At 35.0% G+C, this 20,531-nt stretch overlaps 2 protein-coding genes and 1 non-coding gene across 3 annotated transcripts; 2 read left to right on the top strand and 1 right to left on the bottom strand.

The window, feature by feature from the left end:
- The first annotated feature begins 1,715 nt into the window (after positions 1–1,715).
- Positions 1,716–2,807, top strand: LOC104114443 (protein PELOTA 1-like). The gene has a single exon (XM_009624900.1). The coding sequence runs from the start codon at positions 1,716–1,718 to the stop codon at positions 2,805–2,807; it is 1,092 nt and encodes a 363-aa protein (XP_009623195.1).
- Positions 2,808–3,774: 967 nt separating this feature from the next.
- Positions 3,775–12,787, bottom strand: LOC104114440 (uncharacterized). Its single transcript, XM_009624896.4, has 12 exons — positions 12,548–12,787; positions 12,221–12,348; positions 12,010–12,072; positions 10,509–10,630; positions 10,177–10,292; positions 9,285–10,092; positions 8,096–8,827; positions 6,571–6,792; positions 6,352–6,447; positions 6,075–6,269; positions 5,737–5,850; positions 3,775–4,389 (listed from the first exon to the last, which is right to left on the bottom strand). The coding sequence occupies exons 1-12, from the start codon at positions 12,640–12,642 to the stop codon at positions 4,129–4,131; spliced, it is 2,952 nt and encodes a 983-aa protein (XP_009623191.1). The 5' UTR covers positions 12,643–12,787; the 3' UTR covers positions 3,775–4,128.
- A 2,560-nt stretch (positions 12,788–15,347) lies between these two features.
- On the top strand, positions 15,348–15,419 carry TRNAN-GUU (transfer RNA asparagine (anticodon GUU)). The gene has a single exon. It is a non-coding gene; the product is annotated as a tRNA-Asn (tRNA).
- The last annotated feature ends 5,112 nt before the right edge of the window (positions 15,420–20,531 follow it).

The raw sequence follows: 20,531 nt of genomic DNA, 5'->3' as shown, positions 1-20,531 counted from the left end.
CAAGTTCATTACGATATAGGTTTTTATATCAATAAACTTCTAGTTTATTGCGTCATGTAATTTCACCATATTTTATATTTATATAGTACAAATCAAGCAATAAAGTGGATAGTTTTCATAAACATATTACCCCGCTACAGTTATAGTAATATAAAGATATTAAATCTTCTAATTATTTATAGTCTCAATATAACCATCCGCTTTCACGAATACTTTAGAAACTCAATAAGTTTCTTTGAGACTTACTACAACATAATACCTTATTGATAATTAATTTTATTCCTCCAAAATAGTAATAATTGGCTCTTCTAGAGCTCTCAATTAATTTGGTACTACCCCATATTCATCAACATCCATATGGTGAATATCTCTTTTAAAAAGAAAGTTATACCATTATAGTCATGGTCAAAATTATATGCAAAATCCGTTTCTTGCATTACTGTTATTCTTTAATAAATCACATTACCAAAATATTTTGGCGTACAATAGGTACGTAACCAATGACCATTCATGACATAATAATGACATTATTTTCTTATAGCATCTCAAACCTCTTTCTAGAGGTGAGTGTGGTATATTCACTACCACTAGCATGTTCATATTCTTCCAAGAATGAATATGTATTCATAAATCACATGTTATCACATTCACATCATGAATTGACCATAGTCATCTATATGTACTTTACAAAACTTCAAGTCAAATCGATGACAAACATTACTTTCACAAAGTGAAGGATATTTTGAGAATCCTTATTATTCTCATTACCACAATGATGACGATTATAATTTCGTCAATTGCCACGTCCATATCCATTGATACCTTCACGGTAATAATTTTATCTTCTTTCGGACTTATTGCATATTGCTACCACATTCTCTTAAGGGAACGAGAATGAAGCAAATTCAATGGGACGGGTTTCCACTTCTTGTGCTCATAATCATACATGAATTTGATCATGGCAAGACATAGAAATTTTACCGCTTCAGGTGGTTATAATTTCTCACAAACTCTATTAGAGTTATAATCAAAATTTATTGTCTTTACTTGTATTTAAAATCAAATTATGAAATTTCAAGAATTTAAAAGAGAAAAAAGGTAAAATACTTACCTTAAATCCAGAAGTTATTCTTGAAGGTAGTTCATGGAACAATTGACAATTATTATACTTAATATTATGTACAAGTTGAGCATCACACACGTATTCCAAAGCCTGGTGACCAAAGCAGATACCTCTACTCAATTTGTTAGAGTCTCGTGTTGATAACGTGTTATGAAACAATAAAAGGAGAAGAAGAATATTGCCGAGAAAATTCTTATTGATTTGGGATTAATTACAATGGAATAGAATCCCTTTATTTATAGGGGAAAAATGACTTAGCCACCAAGTAACAAACCCTAAAATCTCTCTAAAATATAAACATTCACCATAAATAAAATACTATTTATAACAATTTTAAAATTCTTCTTTAATTTCATATTTAAGTCATAGCCCTAATTTTCTTAATTTCTTTAGGGAAGCGTAAACTTTAATCCCACAATATGAAGGAAAGTGTGCTATTAGAAATCATAAACCGAACAAAAAAGGAAAATACGGAACAACCCCAATCCCACAGTAATAAGGAAATTAAATCGTCAACTTAACACCTATTTAAACCGTATAATAACAAACACAAAACACAAGAAGAAGAAAAACATTCACAAAATTAAACACGATGAAGCTTTTAGGTCAAAAATTAGTTCCCAATCAACCAGGTACAACCACCATAATCCCAGAACAACCAGATGATTTATGGTTTTTGTACAATCTTATTGCCAATGGTGACATAATTTCTGCCCCTACCACAAGAAAAATCCAAACTTGTTCAGACAAAAAAAACACATCAAGGGTAAAACTTGAACTCGAAATCAGAATCACAAGTTTTGATTATGACAAAAGTTGTTCCATTATTCGTGTTCGTGGCAAGACAATAACGCCGAACGATCATGTCAAGTCAGGAGTTTTTCACACGTTGGAGTTAGGAAAAAACAAAGAATTCAATCTCATGAAGAAGCTTTGGGATGAAGAAACAATAGGAATATTAAAAGATGGATCCGATCCAAATGGTGGTTCAAAGGTTGATTTAGCTGTTATTTTAATGAAGGAAGGATTGGCTCAGATTTTCTTGATTAGACAAAGTGCAACAAGTCATTGTGCAACAATACAAGGTGATAAAATTACTAATAACTCGGGTTCTAAGAGTTTTTTCGAGAATATTTTCGTTTCATTTAGGAAGCATATCGATATGGATGTTATTCCTTATGTGGTTATTGCGAGTTGTGAGTCCATAAAAGATGAATTTCGAGTTTACTTATTATTAGAGGCACATAGGTCGAAGATAAAATCAATAGAGAATAACAAGTCGCGTATACTCTTAGTGAATAAAAATAATGAGAAGGAAATTTTGCATGATAAGGTTGTGATGAGTATGATGAAGAATACGAAGAGTGAAATTGACATAAAGGTTTTGGATGAATTTATGAATATGGTATCGACGAATTCTAAAAGGGCATGTTATGGTACAAAAGATGTGGAATATGCACATGAGTTGATGGCAATTGAGACCCTTTTAATTACTAAAGAAATTTTGAGAAATGAGGACAATAAAATGAGGCAAAAGTACTTGAGAATGGAAAAATCAGTGAAGAAAGCTGGTGGGAAAGTGGTCCAATTTAATCAAGATATAGGACAAAGACTTGCTCAATTGACAGGAATTGCTGCAATTTTGAGGTTTCCTTTGCCTGATGTCGATGAACTGGTTTTGTGATGTTTGTAGTTGTTTAACATTTTGCATAGAGATTAAAGGGTTTATATTACTTTTTGACTTATGTTTACATTGTAAGTTTTACCTTAACGATGCTTTTAGGCGTGTGTTTTATAGAATATTTATTGATTTGACGAATGATGGTTTCCTCATGAATTGCAGAAAGCCAAAGTTCACGTAGTTCTTAATTAGTGAATATGCAAAACTAGGAACAAAATTGAAAGAGTTATAAATTCAGATTAATCCTACCAGTAACCAATGTGCTGAACTGAATCGATAATGCATATACCAAAGTTGCTCCAAAGCTTTATGTTTAATTGATATGAAATAACGATCACCTTTACGTTATAGCTTTCTTTTCTTTTTCCCTTCTTTTTGAAGTGCGACTAGCAAAAACTTAATATAGAAAAAAGAAGACAAACTAGGTCAAAAGACAATGGTGGTAAATTGGTAATGATCTGTGATAAACGTTTTCGACAATGGTTTTTGCCTTTATGGTACTTTAAAAATCATGACTAAGATTAAAAAAAAAAAAAAAAATTCAGTATTGACAGTTTAAGAAGCTATTAATTTAAAGCTTGATGCCGAGGGTCTATTGGAAACAATCTCTCTACCTGGGTAAGGTTACATACACATTACCGTCTCTCTACCTTAAGTAAGGTTACATACACATTACCCTCCCGGATTACACTGGATTTGTTGTTATTGTACAGGCACATGACTTATTTTTCAAGAATTAGTGTTTCAATTTCAACTTTCAGTACTTTGGTCAAATTATCTGGAAGTAGTTCTCAGAAAATAGCAAATATGCATAGGGCGCATCCCTTGAACAAGGCTAAAAAGGCAGCTAAAACACAGCAGCCAATGCCTCTCTTCTAACATATTCTGCCTGTATCATTAGACATGGGTTTACGCATAGCACAGAAATTGAGACATGGTAAGCAGAAGGCTTGAAGCCCGGGGGACAATGTTCCGATAAAACCAGAGTTCAATAAAGAGAACACAATTTCAGTGCATGATAGTCGACTAAGTTTGAGTCTTTGCAAAAGCATTTAACAAAATGCAAAGCCCTTTAGCTTCATCATGCCATACAAGAAAGAGTTTCTATGTCAACCACGTGCTTGTCATCACAAAATGGCACTGCTGACAACCTAGTTATGTGTAAAGATAGGTTTCTGTTACAAATTATCTTTACCTGATAAATAACAGATAAACAGCCTACCCCTAACTTCCTATCTATATCTATGATGAAATAAGCAACAAGAAAAGGTTAGGACTTAAAAATTACAGGGCAGAAGACAGTGGGGTAGCATATGGACTTGAGTTACCGCCACTTCTCCTCTAACTCTTTCCTCTCAGACCAAATCCATGTTACAAAAATTGCTATAACAAGGGCAACTATCGTGATGAGAAGCAAAGCATAACTGAAATCTTCAGTAAGAGAGTCATAGGTTCTTGAAGGAGCGAGCCGAGTGAAAAAGAGATCCACTCCATGAGCAAAGACAAGGGTGGTCGACTCCAGCTTTGCTGGTACAGTTATTATGTTTCTAAGGCCTTCCACTTTAAGGGCATGTGTGACATAAGCCTGCAGGAGTAACCATCAAAATCAATATGAAGAACCAACATCGATAATTATCTCAGATGTAAACAAGGATCAGAAAAGAACTTCTGAGATGCCTGAATTAGTAAATGCAAGCCAGCATCTTGTATTTATTATACAGTCAGGTATATAGAGAAGCTTGAAGGGCCAAAAAAGTTCTTCCAACCAGTATATGTTGGAAATTAAGATGTAATACATCGAAAAATCTTTCCTACAAAAGATATCTTTCTAGGAATCCCATCTTTCTATCATCATTGGCACATAGACCATCAAAGCTTACTCTGATATCGTCAAAGAAAAATCCATGTTCCATCATTGTGAAAGATGTATATATCTTGATATTTCTTTTACTATAAAATATGTAAAATGAATCTATGTAACATCACTGTGAAGGAGTCTATTTACTAGCTTGAAATTTCTTTTTTAATTTGTTGAATAATTTCCTACAAAAGATGTCAAATGCATGTACCACGCAAACTAGCAAAGTCTGAATTGTTCTAATGAAAGAGTGATGTAATACATTAACCGAGAAGAGTTTTCTTTCCTTTTTATGCTATAAACATTTGCAAGACTTCTTTCATTTCTAGCAATGTTTGCCAAGTCATATTAGCTGCAATACAAGGTGCTCCAGCGTTTATTTTTTAACTTTTTTTTCCTTATATACATTGCATTGTTATACCTTGTGAATGATTATTCATTTTTTATACAGATCATAAATTTCATTATGATGTAATGATTTTGACTAGTCAAACTGGCTGCATTAGTGAACCTGCGAAATGGTTGCTAGACTGTGTGTCTCGTCTGATTTTAGATACAATTTTCAGCAAGAAGGATGTCTCAAAGAAACTCTAGTCATTCCTCAAAGTGCAACTAGAGTACTCAAAATCAGGTCCCTAATCTAGACGCACATTCAGTACCAATTGCTTGGGCTCTGTTTACACAAGAGGATAATCAGAAAACAACGCACTTCTATCTAGACCAACATGATGAATGTGAATGCCATCTTAACCGAACCATGAGATTGGAAAGCTGGATGATGGTTAGTGAAAGTTTGGCCTTTAGCCTTTGATACACTTGGTCAGGCAACACAGTGAAAATAATGGGATTACCCAAAGTAAAGTATAACCAAGTGTACATATAGAGACCTCGAGATACAGATTCAACCAACCTATCACTTTAATTGAAGCAAATATGTTACTTCTTTACCAAGAAGATATACATATGGCATGTTCTACTTGCCTATCAAATATTGGCCTCAAAGATATGCAAGTTTTCTTTGCTCAAGAAAACTCCATCTTTGCCTTATCAGAAGTTCAAAAATAAAGTTCTCACCTGTGGCATAATTGGCAATGTGTCGGTAAGAGGTATAATCCCTTCCTCTTTTTCAGCTTGAGTAGGGTTCACTGTTCTTCGAGGATCTAGATAACGCTTGTCAAGTGCCAAAACCTGAATTATATCAATAGATGGAGCATTAAATGGATATGTAATCAAGGAAACTAAAATCATGGGTCTCCCTGGAAAAGGCTAACAAAAGTGTCTTCTTGAAATTGCATTTAAAGCATAACAGAGATGCACAACAATTGAGAAAGTTCAAACTTATCCAAATGAATAATAGTAGAGTTGCTATAGGAAGGCCAAAGATATTTAGACAAAAAATTAGTAAACCTAACCTGATCCCCAATTGTACCAATAAGCAGCTGCCTGGAAGTAATGCCTTTTGCTGTTGCCGTCACTGCCATTGTTTTCACAGAGTGTGGGAAAAAGTACGATTGAGATTTAGTTATCACTTCAGGACGTGAGTAGGAAGAGAGAGCTGCTGTGAGATTATGCTTTCCCAACACAAGCTTCAACACATCTTTGTTGTCCTACAGTTAGTTACCAATTCAAATATGGAAAAATGCACGACCAAAGAGAACAAGAAAAATATATTTCGGAAGCAAAATGTACCGCTCGAGACTGATCATAGATCTCAATGACAGACATTTCATATCTATGCGCTCGTAGATTGAAGTAGTGGTAGACAACCCAATTCTCACTAAAGACCTTCAGAGACAAAGAAATGTGTCACAATGCTCAGTTGATTTGAAAGTAAAGATGGTGAAGATAGTACTCTAAATTGCTAATATTTTCACAAGTGCTGATACATGGAGAGCAAGGTAAACTTACTGCATGGACAGGTCCCTGCGAGCCATGATGAGACATCCGGTGCAGTACACGGCCAGTTATCGTGTCAACAAGATAAACAAACAGCCAGGAATCTTCTGGAATTACTGAGCCAATCTCACCAGTAGATTTGGGTGTAACAGTGGCCACAAACAGAAGATTCTTAGATATATATTTGTACGACACATCCTGGTCCGATGTTACCTTAGCTTGTGTATGAACCACCTGAAAGAATAACATCAGAGAGTGTATTACATTCTACAAATTCAGCATCAAGAGCTGGATAGGTTAAAAGAAGGCCTGGTGAGAAACTAGAGCTACATAAGCACGTGATTTCTTTTCTATTATATGGTTCAATAATACCTACACCTGACGAAGGACCATGATAACCACCTAAAAGTCCCAAAAACAAAAACTATGTGCTCAAGATAACTTCTGCATTTGTTGTTGTTGCAGGGATCTTTTAATAATTTACATTTGACTATATTAATAGCTTGTCAAAAACTTGATTCCTTTACATCAATTTTCATGTAATTGGGTGATGAATGGACTCTATTAACCGAGATTTAGACGAGTCAACAGAAAGTGAACTGAAAGTTTAGGCTCCCAAGTTTCCTTGGGAACCAAACTTATCATCATTGATCATACTATGAAAAGAATTCTTCATCTCCGAGTTAACACAGTCATGCTGCACAAACTATTAAGTATAAGAATTAAGACCCTTCACAAATTGCCTGGATTTAACTTCCTCTTCCTCTCTGTTCCCAGAATTGGACAAGATTTCTCAAAATTAGCATTTCATCCTGCCATGATTCATGAGCCTAGAGACCTCCTTCATCCCATCCCTTTCTACATCAAAAACTATTATACCATCATCCTCATATTCTTTTTACCTTTCAAGCTTCTAATTTCATACCAAAGAATTCTGATATTTTCCCAGCATCTCATCCCTTAAGCAGCCCATCTTCTGATGCTTTATTAGTACTGAAGTTACAAGATCCTCTTCCAATGTCGCAGATAATTAGAGTAAAATCAGATGCAATAGGACCAAAAAAACATATGTTATCATCCCACCAGTAACTGAAAGAGAGAGGTTGTAGCCAACCGACTAGCATATCCAGATGGTCAGCCCAGGGCAACTCACCAATAAGATCAATGTCATGAGGCACAGATAACTAAAAAGAGAATACAAAGTAAATTGCAAATATTCATATATATCAATCAACTCTGTCTCAACCAGAAACTTGTTGGCGATTCACATATAAAATTAGAAGTACGTTATAAAGCAACCAAACCATTACATGATAGCTTAGCTAGTAAACCCAATCTGAAAGATGAAGGGGTATATATTTCACGAAAGAAAAAAAGAGGAAACAGGAAAGAGTGTCACGGGGTCCATCAATGTCTCTCCTCAGACCCAGTTAAACATTAGAAATGTAATGGAACCAGTCTCCAATCATAGCTTAGCCATCAGCAGCAAATATTTTCAATTGATATTAAAAGAATAAAGAAAAACGCAAAAGAATACCTCACTTAGTTTTCTTGTTGATGTTGCAATGATCTTTTCTGAATCCGAGGGGAATACAACAGACCAAAGGTCACTGGATTCAAAACGATAGTCATCACCTATCTCAGGTACGCAATTCTTCTTCACCACATGTCCCCTTAAGACATTACTATTTACTTCAACTGAGTACCAATATATGTTTCCCAACTCCTCCTGAAAAATGCTAATTGCCTCAGGATTTTTGGGATACAGGTGGCCATACCCCTCAGCATCTATTAGCAGATGCAGGCGCTGCTCGATGGAATCCGTAAATGGCAGTGGAATAACTTGTGAAATAGAATGATGAGGTGCTATGTAATTAAGCTCCACTCCTTTGTAAGCATCAACAAAAGAGAGAATTCCAGATGCATCTGAATTAAGTCCACAAGTGCCAACCACAAGGACTGATGGGTTCTCATCTAATGCATGATGATGGGGCACCTGCCACTGATGTATCTTGAGCCCCCTGGGATTTTCACATGTCACTGATTTACGAAAAGCATTCAGTAAGAGAGACCAAACAATTCTCCCATCTCCTGTGTGAATAGCAAAAAGTTTTCCTGCTCGCGTAAGTACAATGAGTAGCTTCCTAAACCCATTGTGGTCTCGAGTCATCTTGCTTTTCTCAGCACTTTGTAACCTCAGTCTCTGAATCACTGCTATATCATCAGGGGTGGCAAGCATTAGGGTCCCTTTAAGTTTCAGCAGATGTCCCTTGCAACAAAAGAACGAGATAGAAGACACACAGTCAGGTACAACAAAATAGAAAATCAGTGTCAAAGATATCATCAAATTAAACAAACACTGCAACAGAGATCATAGACCATAAGTACCACTTCCATTGTTATGTTTCTATATCAAGGATAAGAAGTGTAAAAAAGATTCATTATAAATTTTTTCCCAATCTTACGACCTTAAAATTAACAAATAGATGATTAAGATGTTATGACCAACTCATAAGGGAGTTAAACATAAGGTCCAAAATAATGTCTTCGAAAATAAGGAAGCTAAAGTATCAAGGATCAACATACCTTTTTTTATTGTTAGGGATCAACATACATTTTGTCAAAATAACAATGACATTTGTGTATTTATATGAAAAATTATGAATCAAAAGCTATGATGCCTTCTATATAAACTTAAATTTGAAACAGTTCTAGGAGCTTTGTACCTTGAGCCATTCAAAGAGGCTATGCTCCACTTTTGCGACAGAGACCCCATCCTTCTCTACAGGCAATTCTGAGGTTGTAACATCTATAATAGATGCAAGTCCATCTTCTCTATTCCAAACAATCTCACCCTGCTGCATCAATAGCAGTGAATGGTCTTCCATGACAATCAAAGCCCTAAATCCATATGTTCGGTCTGTCCGGATATAGTTGTTGATGAAAACCTTATGGACAAGTCCCCTATGTTGGTCTATTTTGAAACTTTCTTTAAGTAAATGGCTCTTCCAATCATTACCAGTCTTTAATGTGAGATGAATCTTGGTACCATCATGCTGAATCAGCCCAAAACCGCTTTGGCCTTCTGAAAAAGGCAAAGAATCACTTACAGCTTCAACATGAGGAATTGTATCTACCGCCTCCAATCTGCCTTCATTGGTAACTTTGATGAATGACAAAGATTTCCCAATTTTCACAGCGACCATTCCTGCAAGTTTAGAAGGCAATAGCACTGCCGAGCCTGAGATGTGCTGAACAAGATTGGCAATGTTCACCTGCTGAAATTTTATTTCTCCCTCAATGAAGCTTATAGAGACTAAAATTGACCCAGAAGAGTCCAGCACCACAGCTTTGTCACTTGCGACCAGAGATATATCACCGGAAAATCCACCAGGAAATGACATACTGCTGTGCTTCAGCAGTTCATCACTCCTAGCATTGATTATATATGCTTCAAACTGGGACAAATCACTCACTCCTATAGCATATATTGTCTCACTTCCTTCCGGATGAATCAAATGTTGAATGTCAACGCTGCAATGGAAGGAGCACATATATGATCAACATTTTTTAAGATTAAACAGGAAGACACAATATGATTTGCAGTAAGTTGCAAACCCTTTATGTGATAAATCCATCTTCCAGAGAATGTCACCATCAATGCTCGAAAGATAATGCAGGTAGCCATTGCCATACACAAGAATCACATTGTCCTTGTCAGCTTTCAAGTTCGTCTGGAAAAAGAAAACAGAAGATTTGTCCATCAATGGTGTTCACTTCTGGCCTTAAGCTAACATGGAAATCACATTTCTTCAAGTATTTTACTTAAAGGTGCTAACACTTTAAATTGTGTCTAACTGCAGCAGTGAAAAGTGTACAATTTTGATGCTCTATACATATCAAGAATGCTTGTAAGAGGAAAAAATAGTGAAATAAAATTCTGCACTTACTGGAGTCAATAACAATGACCTGGAGGGCTTTAATCCACGAAGGAACGACTCCCACACCATCTGGCCATCAGGAAGGTTCCAAGCTCTTAAAATGCTTCCCCCTGATGATAGGGTGATAACATCTGCAAAGAGATAAATGGCCTGGTAACTAGTAGCATTTAATTTCGATACCAGATATTTTTTATAAGTATACCCAAAAATATTATTTTGATAACAAAATAGAGTGTTGCAACAATTACTGTAGCCAACAGAATATTTCGTCATTACTACTTATTAAATTCCAACTTAAAAATAGACGCAAAGAAGTTCGGATCGGAATAATCGCGTGATGAAGACAAGAAACTTTCTTAAAGAGAAAACTAAGTTAATAGACACATAGTGAATGTTCAACCACAGTAGAATTTACACTTGCATTTATTAGAATGCTTGTATCTATCATGTTCTTATTCTTAAAAGAAAACAGAGCAGAAGGTCCAAATTTCGATTTCCAATATTACCCATTTGACTTGTGTAGAAAGAAAGTGACAGAGTCCTAATTTTTAATCATTTTCCTCAAGCTATTAGCAAATACAATCAAATAAATTAGAAAGTGTACTTCTTAATAAAGAATAATAACCAAAAATTGTAGCTACTAGGTCTGGCATAAACAATCCGAAGGGATGTCGAGAAAGGATGTCATCTGCTAGTCACCGAATGTTCATCATGCATTATGTTTGCTATCTTAACCTTTACTTCACACCTTTTTCTTCTTCTGACCATCTTGACTTCTCTAAAGTTTTGCCTGCACCACCTTTTGGACATTCTATTATTACCTCTCCTATATCTCCTCCCACAGAACCACCACTCTTAGCCTATCATCATCGCCAGCCAACCACCTGAGGCCCAGAGGATTTGTGCCTAGCATCATATCTTTCTTCTCTGCCGACTTGACCTGTCCATATTCCATGGTGGCAGTTTGAAGAGGTATTCGTTTTTCTCGTAATATTCTCCTATTTATACCTTTCTGAGTTATCATTGTTTTTTATCATCCGATTACGCCTTTGAATCGTCTTTGCATTCTATTTCTATTCCTAGGTTTAAATTAAATCTCTTTCTCATTCAGTTTAATGACATGCTATAGTGAGGAGACACCTACTACACACTCAAGTGCTACTTGAGAACTCGTTCCGTGCTTATGCCAAGTAAATCCACTGGTGGATATTGGAGGTGTGCACACTTAAGGTTAGTTCAAATGGTTAGATGAACACCTTAAGGCATGAATTGACTGATTTCATAATTTGTCTTGTAAAAAAAAAACACTTCCCACATGATACAAAAGGAGAGTTTATAAGTTATAACTTTCTAGAGCTGCATGTTACGTGTAAGTGTGTGCTTGTTCGAGATACAAGCAAACGAGTTTATTCAGCAATTCATGTACTATTAAAAATAGAAATCCCAATTATCAACCAATTCGTAATAAGTGAAAAACAAAAACAAACAGACGATGATACAAAGTTATTACATTTTCCCATGGAGATATCAATCGCATCAATGGTGTCATTGTCCCCCAAAACATGCCTCCAAACTGCACATAACAAGATATAAAACGAAGTCAAAAGATCAAATTTCCTCCACAAGATGCCATTAAATAAACAAAGTACTAATGTAATAAATTTGCATCAAATTGAATATAATTAGCATTGAATTATGTGACCAGAACATAATCAACTCACAAATCTCGCCGTGGCGAAGATCCAGCGAAGCAATGACATTCTCTTCGGTAGATACTACAACACGCTTCCTACCAGCCTTCTGGGTTTGAAAAACTGCGTTTTTCACTTTTCCAATGTATTGTTGATGCCTGCATAAATAATTGCTCGACAATTAATCAATCATCTAAGCATCAATCTCAAATTAATTACTATTTCCCTTTATTCGAGCTAATTTCATTCTAATACTAAGTAATTCGTATTTGACACAAATTAAGCTCCACCAGTTCAACTATCAATATCGCCAATAAATTCAATGCATATTTATGCAAATTTTAAAGTTAAATTTACCAGTCCATGAGGCCAACTTGATCTTCATAAAGGGCGACGGCATAATAAGACGAAGAGAATAAGATTAGTAGGAGAAGAAAAGCTCTAATCGCCATGGCTAATGGCGAGGAGTTGTTGAATTTTCACTCTTCGAGTGAGAAATAGATCTGACGAAGTTCGTTAAGCAGTGTTCTACTGGAAGTGGGCGAAGGCCGAAGAGTACAGAGTGCAGAACCGGTTTAAACTTAAACCGGCTAGGAATTTCTTTTTATTGGGAAAATTAGAGACGAATTTTCCAGCAAAAATAAAAACTTGTATTTCTTTAATGACAAACAACAAAGAAGAGAAAATGATAAAAATGGTCCACTATTTGGGTAGGTTCAAAATAAGTTCCTAATACCCTTAAGCAGTTTTGATCTGCTTGTTAAGGGGAGCATTTTCTATCGCTGTAAAATACTTCGCAAATTCTAACAGTTAGATTTAATAAATTTAACAGAAACCTACATTTGATGGTGCAAATTTTTTTAATTTATAATTTTTTTAGTATGTATTTCTAGTATTTGGTGCAAGTTTTTGCGTTTTAGTTTTTTTGGCATTTGACGGGAGTCCCGGTGTTTCTAGTTTAAAAAAAAAAACACAGTGAGTCTAACAACTAAAGTATATTAAATATTTAATAGCAACAAAAAAAAATTCCTTTTGACAAACTTAAAGGATCAAAATTATTTAAGAGACTATTTTAACCTACCCCTAAAATAAAGGACCATTTTTGTAACTTTCCTCAACCAAAATAAAAGGGGGACAAATGAACATAGACAAAAAGTAAGGGAAAGAAGGTACATTTGAAGTTTGTGTTTCTGAAAATAAGTTTGATTTGATTCAATGGTCAAATCAAATTGCCCTGTTACTGTTTTATACAGCTTTCATGATTCAAATTGCTCTTTAACTGTGAAATTTTTAAAATTTTGATCTGATCATGTTTTCATAGTCACGCTAATTTCCAATTATCACTCTAGTATTTTTCTTTCGCTACCATAATATAATGTACACAAACAACATTTTATCTCGGCTTCTCGTTTGGTGTGTTTCGTGTTTCTCTCTTTATTAATGTGGTGCTTTATGCTTTTTTGAGCCGAGGGTGAAAACAGTCTCTCTATCTCAATAAGATAGGGGTGAGGCTGCGTACACACTACTCTTTTTAGATCACACACATAAGATTATATTAGATTTTTTATTGTTGCGGTTGTTGTTTTAAGAATATATATACATAGCACATGGATGGAAAAGGATTGGCCTTAATCTCATAATTAAATTCAACAGTACCGTTACAAATTGTCTTTATTCACAAGTTAAAGCTCACATCACATAAAAGCTAATGAACATGATCAATATAAGGAGGACATGTCTCACTAAAAATAGATAGACCTTTAGCAAAGGGAATTTTGGTCCCTAAAAATTCGAACTCTAGTCGATATAAGTTTGGATCGATAAGACGTTTCAACAGGATTAGTCAATTTCATAACATGCATATTGTATTAATAAAAAGAATAATAAACTCATAAGATATTTTAATAAATAAAAATATCATATCAAGGTTCAATTTGATTGGTCAGTTGTATTTAATTTTGAAAGTCGTAAAATTGTATTTATATCAAATAATGTCAAATATTTTGAAACATCTTAAGATGAAAATAGTGATATATAAATGGAACAAATAAATAATTTAATTTGTATTGTGATACCTAGCCCTGTTTTTTTATTCTATCAACTGTCTCAATTTGTAAAAATATATAGCTTTGCACTCAATCAATATCTCTCTCTCACTCTCACCCTAAGACTTAGACATCTATGCAAGTTAGTACAAACAATACATATTTTGATAGCGTTTGGACATAGATTATGTTGAAATTTAAAATACAAAAAAAAATGCGTTGAAAAATAGTTTTTTGGAACTTGAAGTAGTATTTGAACATATATTTTACTTGAAAAAATCATAAAGTTATGTGAGTGAAAGAAAAAATTTCACCCAAACTAATTATGAAAATTGAATTTTTTAAAAAAGAAACTGATCATATTTCATGAACAAATAATTTTTTTATTTTTTATTTTTGAAAAATATATTAAAAAATCTATGTCCTTTTTTAACGGGAGCTTTATCCCCATCTAATATGCTCTGTTTCTTTTTGTTTTTTTTTATATCCGATAAACTACTTATGGACAGTTTTGGAATCATTAATCATTAATCAATATCCACTAATAAATTTTTAGCATTGTAAAAGATATAATTTTTTAGAGAGAAGGAGGGATTTTGTACCTTTTCCACGTATGTTGTACTTGTAGATGTACTTAAAAAAAATATCAAACTCTTTTTTTTTTTTTAAGAGGGAAACCCGTAGCCGCTATAATCTCTGCCCTTCGGGTGAACACTTTGTACGCATTGGGTAAACCTCCCCATGTGTAATAGCCCGCAAATCACACATGGGATGTAAATCGAACTAGACAAGCCAGGCTCAACTCAGAAGGCATTGAGGGAGGATTCGATCCCAAGTTAGGACCTTCTAAACCAACTGGGCAACCTGAAAGGTATATCAAACTCTTTTGCAATATAGGTTTTCATATGTATCTTCGAATCTTTCTAGCGTGTCAAAAATATTTTATTACTTTCCACTTGAGAAAGAACATCATATGTTGCTTACGTACTCGTGATTTGTTTAACCAAGTCCCCCTCCTAAATTTTAATATTCCCAATATTAAATAGGACCTTAGCTTCCAGTAAATAAGTTGAAATCTAACAGAAAGATTTATCCCGCTTTAAGTCCGTTGTTTCTCAGTAGCTCAGTGATAGAGCGGTCGGTTGTTAACCGATTGGTTGTAGGTTTGAATCCTACTTGGGGAGAATTTTTAGTTATCGCTTTTCTGATCTAGCGACCCCTGTCCTTCTCCTTTGTTTCTAGACTAGCAGAATCGTGGGACATCAAAAGCGGTAAGTTGATTGTTGGTTTTTATTCCTCACTCTCGTATAGGTTAACTTGGTTCGTTCCATTCTTAGGGATAAAAAGGATCCACTGGAAAGACTGGAGTAGTATCTTCATTAGCCGGAAGGAATTAGTCTCCACTAGCGTCATTCGAAGAACGAACAAGAAAAGGTTTACTTTTTAGGATAGATAGATGTGTCCCAATGGCTAAAGCTCTGCCAGCTTCTTGTAGACTGAACTCTCTTCTCTTTAGGCTCTGAGTTCTTTTTTGGGGATGGTCTAATTTACTAGTGGCAACGAAGTTCTTGGTAATTAGCAAGGGGGGAGGAGGATCTCCACTCATTTTATTTATTTAGTACCTGCGGTGAGGCGCGACCCATAACAAATGAAGGGGGAAAGCTTGCTTTGCTTGCTCTAACCCTATTTTTCTAGATTAGGCTTGGTAAGCGTAAGCTATATTTAAGTAGGCTCGCAGCTTCGCTCAGCAGAAGAGCCTGACTTTTTATTATATTAGTAAAGCGCTAGCGCCCAACCTATACAAAGGCTTTGAAGGGATAGAGGAAGAAGAGAAAACAAAGAGGGTCATTTTCTTTTAGGAATATGGCTCCTTCATTCATTTGCTCATGAACTCGTAGCTTCGCCAGAAGCGATGAGGTGGGGCTGGGGAAGGCCGACGACTATATGAGGGGGAAGCTTTCGTAGAAGCTTTACCCCTTGCTTTACAGAGATAGTTATGAACTGACTAAATGACTAGATTCTCCCGGAACGCAAGCTAAACTAATCGTCTTAGTTCCCTTCAATTAAATCAATAAGCTTTTTGATTGATTTAGGGCACCACCCCCCTTCTTAGAATTAGAACCCATTGAAGGGGGGCTCGGCCTGGGAAGGGGAGAGTGGCCTAGTGGTCAAAAGTAAGGCAAATTTGAAATTTATGAGTTCTGAATTTCCTACAGAACTCATAGCTCGTCCTAGTTACAAGGTTCGCAATTTAATATTTATACATATTTAATAAATTTCCTAAAATAAATATAATTTTTAAGCAAAAGTAACTTGGTTCGGCCGAACCCGTACACGATAGACTAGCTCCGTCTATGTGTATGCACTAAATCTGTAAATTTTATGTGTCATTTTTTTGGTAACAAACAATTTTATTAATCACCAAATGAATATTTGTATATCATTCTTCTTATTATGTATTAACTTTTACCATTATCTCAATTTAATAGGTATTTTTTTATTTGTATTAACGCTTACTCTACGAGTTATGTTTTTGACGGAGAAACGATTAATTATACTATAGTTTATATTGGCACCTACTAACATAACTATTAATTAATCAATTGTCCTCCTAACTTGATTAAATGCAGTGAATGTTCTTCCTGCTCGAGTTTGCATATCTTTTGGACGTAGATTTCTGACTTAACCTACTTTATTTACGATTATAGTTGGGTCCAAAGTTATGTGCCTTACGTCTAATAATTTGCTTCACTCATTCGTGCTTGGCTTACATTTTTCCTATACATTGGCTAATTGCTTTAGGTTAGGCAGCCGAAATTAACACGGGGCAGGCAAATTTGCTAGTGCATTCATGGTTCAAGTAATTAATTTATCATGTGCTATAAACTGCAAATACGTTGTTATTGCTCAGGGGCGGCCTTCCCTAAAGTAGGTAAAATACCTACTTTAGGCCTCACATTTATAAGAGCCCCATTTTTTATTACACTTAATAGGTTATATATAAGGGGGGGAAAGTCTACAAAGTGAAAAATACAAACGCAGGAAATTGCATAAAAAGGGAAAACAAATTTGACATAGTGATTGAATGTTCTTTAAAGCATAACAATCAATCCAATATTGATAGTTTAGATTTATTTTCTAAATTGAAAGTATTAAGGGAAATAGTACAAGTAGAAGATAATAGTTTAATTGATATACTCAATCAAATATAAAGACTTTGTTCTTTTTCAAAAGTCTATATTGCTTATAAAATAATGTTAACAACTCTTATTACCATTGCTTTAGCGGAAAAGAGTTTTTCAAAATAAAATTAATAAGATCTTACCTAAGATCAACAATGTCTCAAGAGATTAAATGGATTAGTTATGTTGTCAATTGAGAAAGACTTATTATGAGAAATTAATTATAAAAAAATTATTAATAATTTTGTATCTAAAAAAACTAGAAAAATAGACTTCAAATAAAAAAAAATTAATAAAGTTAAGGTCCCTCATCAAAGTTTAGCTTTAGGTCACAAAATCCGTCGGGCCGCCCATATTAATGCTAAGGGCCATATTGGCGTAAGTGTACCATATGTGTACTAATGGTGTAAAAAGTATTTAGAGCATATTTGGCCAAGCTTTTAGGAGAACAAAAGTACGTTTTTGTTTGTCAAAAAAGTACTTTTTGAAAAATTTAAAGTATTTGACCAAAATAAAAAAAGTACTTTTAAGTAGTATTAAAAGCATTTTCCTATTTGGATTTTTACCTTCCTATATTACATATGAAACTTTATTAGCCTCCCTAATCAAGTTTTAACTTAATTACATGGCCATATATAATTTACCTATTATATACAAATTAGTTTTAAATGAATATCTCTTTAAATTAGGAATTGAATAAGGAATCAATTATTTCTCATCCTTGTTCTCGCTCTCTCCTGCGCTCTCTATCTCTGTCTCTCTCTCTCTCTCTCTCTCTCTCTCTCTCTCTCTCTCTCTCTCTCTCTCTCTCTCTCTCTCTCTCTCTCTATCTATCTATCTATCTATCTATCTATCTATCTATCTCTCATTCTCTGTTCTTTCCTCGGTTTTTCTTCCTCTGATATTCTCTACTTTTTATCCTTTTATGTTGTATATATTTTTAATGGAATTCATCAATAAATTTTATTCGTTTTACTATAAAGTTTTAACTTAGCAATTTCCTTTCATGTTGCACAATTAGTGTTCAAATTGAAATTGTCAATCAATAAATTTTGAAGGTGTTTGACTCTCCACCACTTACAATCATTAAAAAGCTTTGAAATCAAATTTGGATTTTTAAAAATCATTATTTGTTTGGATTAGGTGTTGTTGTGAACAATTGAGAATATAGTTTGGAGTTTATATCTTAATTTTGAGGGTGTTTGGCGAAGATTAAACTTGATTTTGGCTGAATTTGAGATTGAAACTCGAAGAAGAAAAAGAAGAAGAAGAAGAGAAAGAAGAAGAAGAAGAAGAAGAAGAACACATGACATACAATATACTTACGAAATTGTAGTAAATTTGTATTATAATTGTATGTAAATTGTATTCTGTTGTGTGTGTGTGTGTGTGTGTGTGTGTGTGTGTGTATATATATATATATATATATATATATATATATAAGTTGAAAAATAGTTGTATAATTTATGAATGTTATATAAAATTTGTATTTAAGTTATCAATACTATCTGTTTACATAAAGTTGTTGATATGTATCAAAATTATATTAAGAGGGTAAGTTTTGATTGGAATTTGTAACGATCCAACCGGTCGTTTTGAGCATTTGCACTTCGCTCGGTAGTTTATGGGCGTGAGTAGCTATGTATGATGTATTTTGACTTGTGTGAATCATCGGTTTTAGTTTTCAGGTATTTCAGAATCGAATTGGAAGAATGAATTTCATTGTTGAAACTTTAAATTAGGAGAGTTGGCAAAGTTTGACTTTTTAGCATTTGACCTTGGATTAGAATTTTGATGGTTCTGTTAGCTGTGTTGGGTGATTTTTGGACTTACGAGCGCATCCAGATTTTGATTTGGAGGTTCGTGGTGCTCGAGATTTTGGAAAGATTGGCCGAGAGTGAATTTTTTGATATCGGGGTCGGAGTCCACTTCCGGAATTTGAAGCAGGTCTGTAATGTCGAATGTGACTTGTGGACGTGATTTGATAGGTTTCGGCATCGGTTGTGGAAGTTGAAGTTTCAAAGCTCATTGAATCCGGATTGAGGTGTGATTCGTCGTTCTGATATTGTTTTGTGTGTTTTGAGGCCTCAAGTAGCTCCGTGTTATGTTGTGGGACTTGTTGGTATATTTGGACGGGGTCCCGAGGGGCTCGGATGTGGTTCAGATTGATTTCGGATCATTTTTTTTCATTTTGGTAGTGTTGTGTTCTGCTATTTTTTGGTATCTCAGTTCTTCATCGCGTTCGCGTGGCAAATGTCACTAACGCATAGTGCATTTGGATGGCAGCAACAAATTGTTCTTCGCGATCGTGAAGTATGTCTCGCATTCGCGTAGAGTTGGGGCAAGTCCTCTTCGTGTTCGCGTATGGAGGATCTCGTTCGCGTAGTGTTGAGGTTGGCAGCTGGGAATTTGAGTGTTCTTCTATGCGATCACGTAAGGTTAGTCGCGTTCGCGAAGCTTTGGCAGCAGTGTTCATCGCGTTTGTGTGGGTTGCATTGCGAAGGGGTAGAGTCTTTTGTGGCAGTGTGCTTTTTGTTCATCGCGAACGCGATGGTTTTTTCGCGTTCGCGAAAGAGGAGGCCTAGGCAGATTATAAAGTACTCTATTTCGAAGGTTTCAATCATTTTTGCATTTTGGGAGCGATGGAGCTCGGATTGAGACGATTCTTGAAGCAATTTTTCACCATATAAATTGGGTTTCGAGCCGTTCGGAGGTCAGAATGCGCGGGATGGCATTTTAGAGCATCGCTTGGCTTGCTCGGTGTTGGAATTGGCTTGTTCGAGGTAAGTAACTCTTCTAATCTTAGTGCTGAGGGTATGAAACCCTGAAATACGTGTTATGTGATTGGTATTGATGTGACGCACATGCTAGGTGACGGGCGTGTGAGCGTGAACCATGTGAATTGGGACTTTGTTATTTCCATGGCACTGTATAGCGGTCCTACTTTGTTGATATCCGTGTTTTCATCATGTGATAAAGTAGTTAAGTTGTCAATCATGCTAGATATCATGTTTAAGCATTATGTCAATATTTTTTGGACCCATAGTGGTCATTTTTTACTGCCATCTCAATAATTTCATTGATATTTCATACTTAGTCATATTCATGCATTTA

This window comes from Nicotiana tomentosiformis, chromosome 2, assembly GCF_000390325.3.
Source record: "Nicotiana tomentosiformis chromosome 2, ASM39032v3, whole genome shotgun sequence".
NCBI lineage: Eukaryota > Viridiplantae > Streptophyta > Magnoliopsida > Solanales > Solanaceae > Nicotiana > Nicotiana tomentosiformis.
This window is presented reverse-complemented; position numbering and strand designations above follow the sequence as displayed.

Excerpts from the sequence above, each read along its gene's own strand:
- LOC104114443 (XM_009624900.1), top strand. The coding sequence starts at position 1,716 with ATGAAGCTTTTAGGTCAAAAATTAGTTCCCAATCAACCAGGTACAACC.
- LOC104114440 (XM_009624896.4), bottom strand. The coding sequence starts at position 12,642 with ATGGCGATTAGAGCTTTTCTTCTCCTACTAATCTTATTCTCTTCGTCT. Across the intron at positions 10,093-10,176 it reads ATGGATTTATCACATAAAGG|CGTTGACATTCAACATTTGA; the intron begins GTTTGCAACTTA and ends CTTCCATTGCAG. Across the intron at positions 6,270-6,351 it reads TCTATGATCAGTCTCGAGCG|GACAACAAAGATGTGTTGAA; the intron begins GTACATTTTGCT and ends AACTAACTGTAG.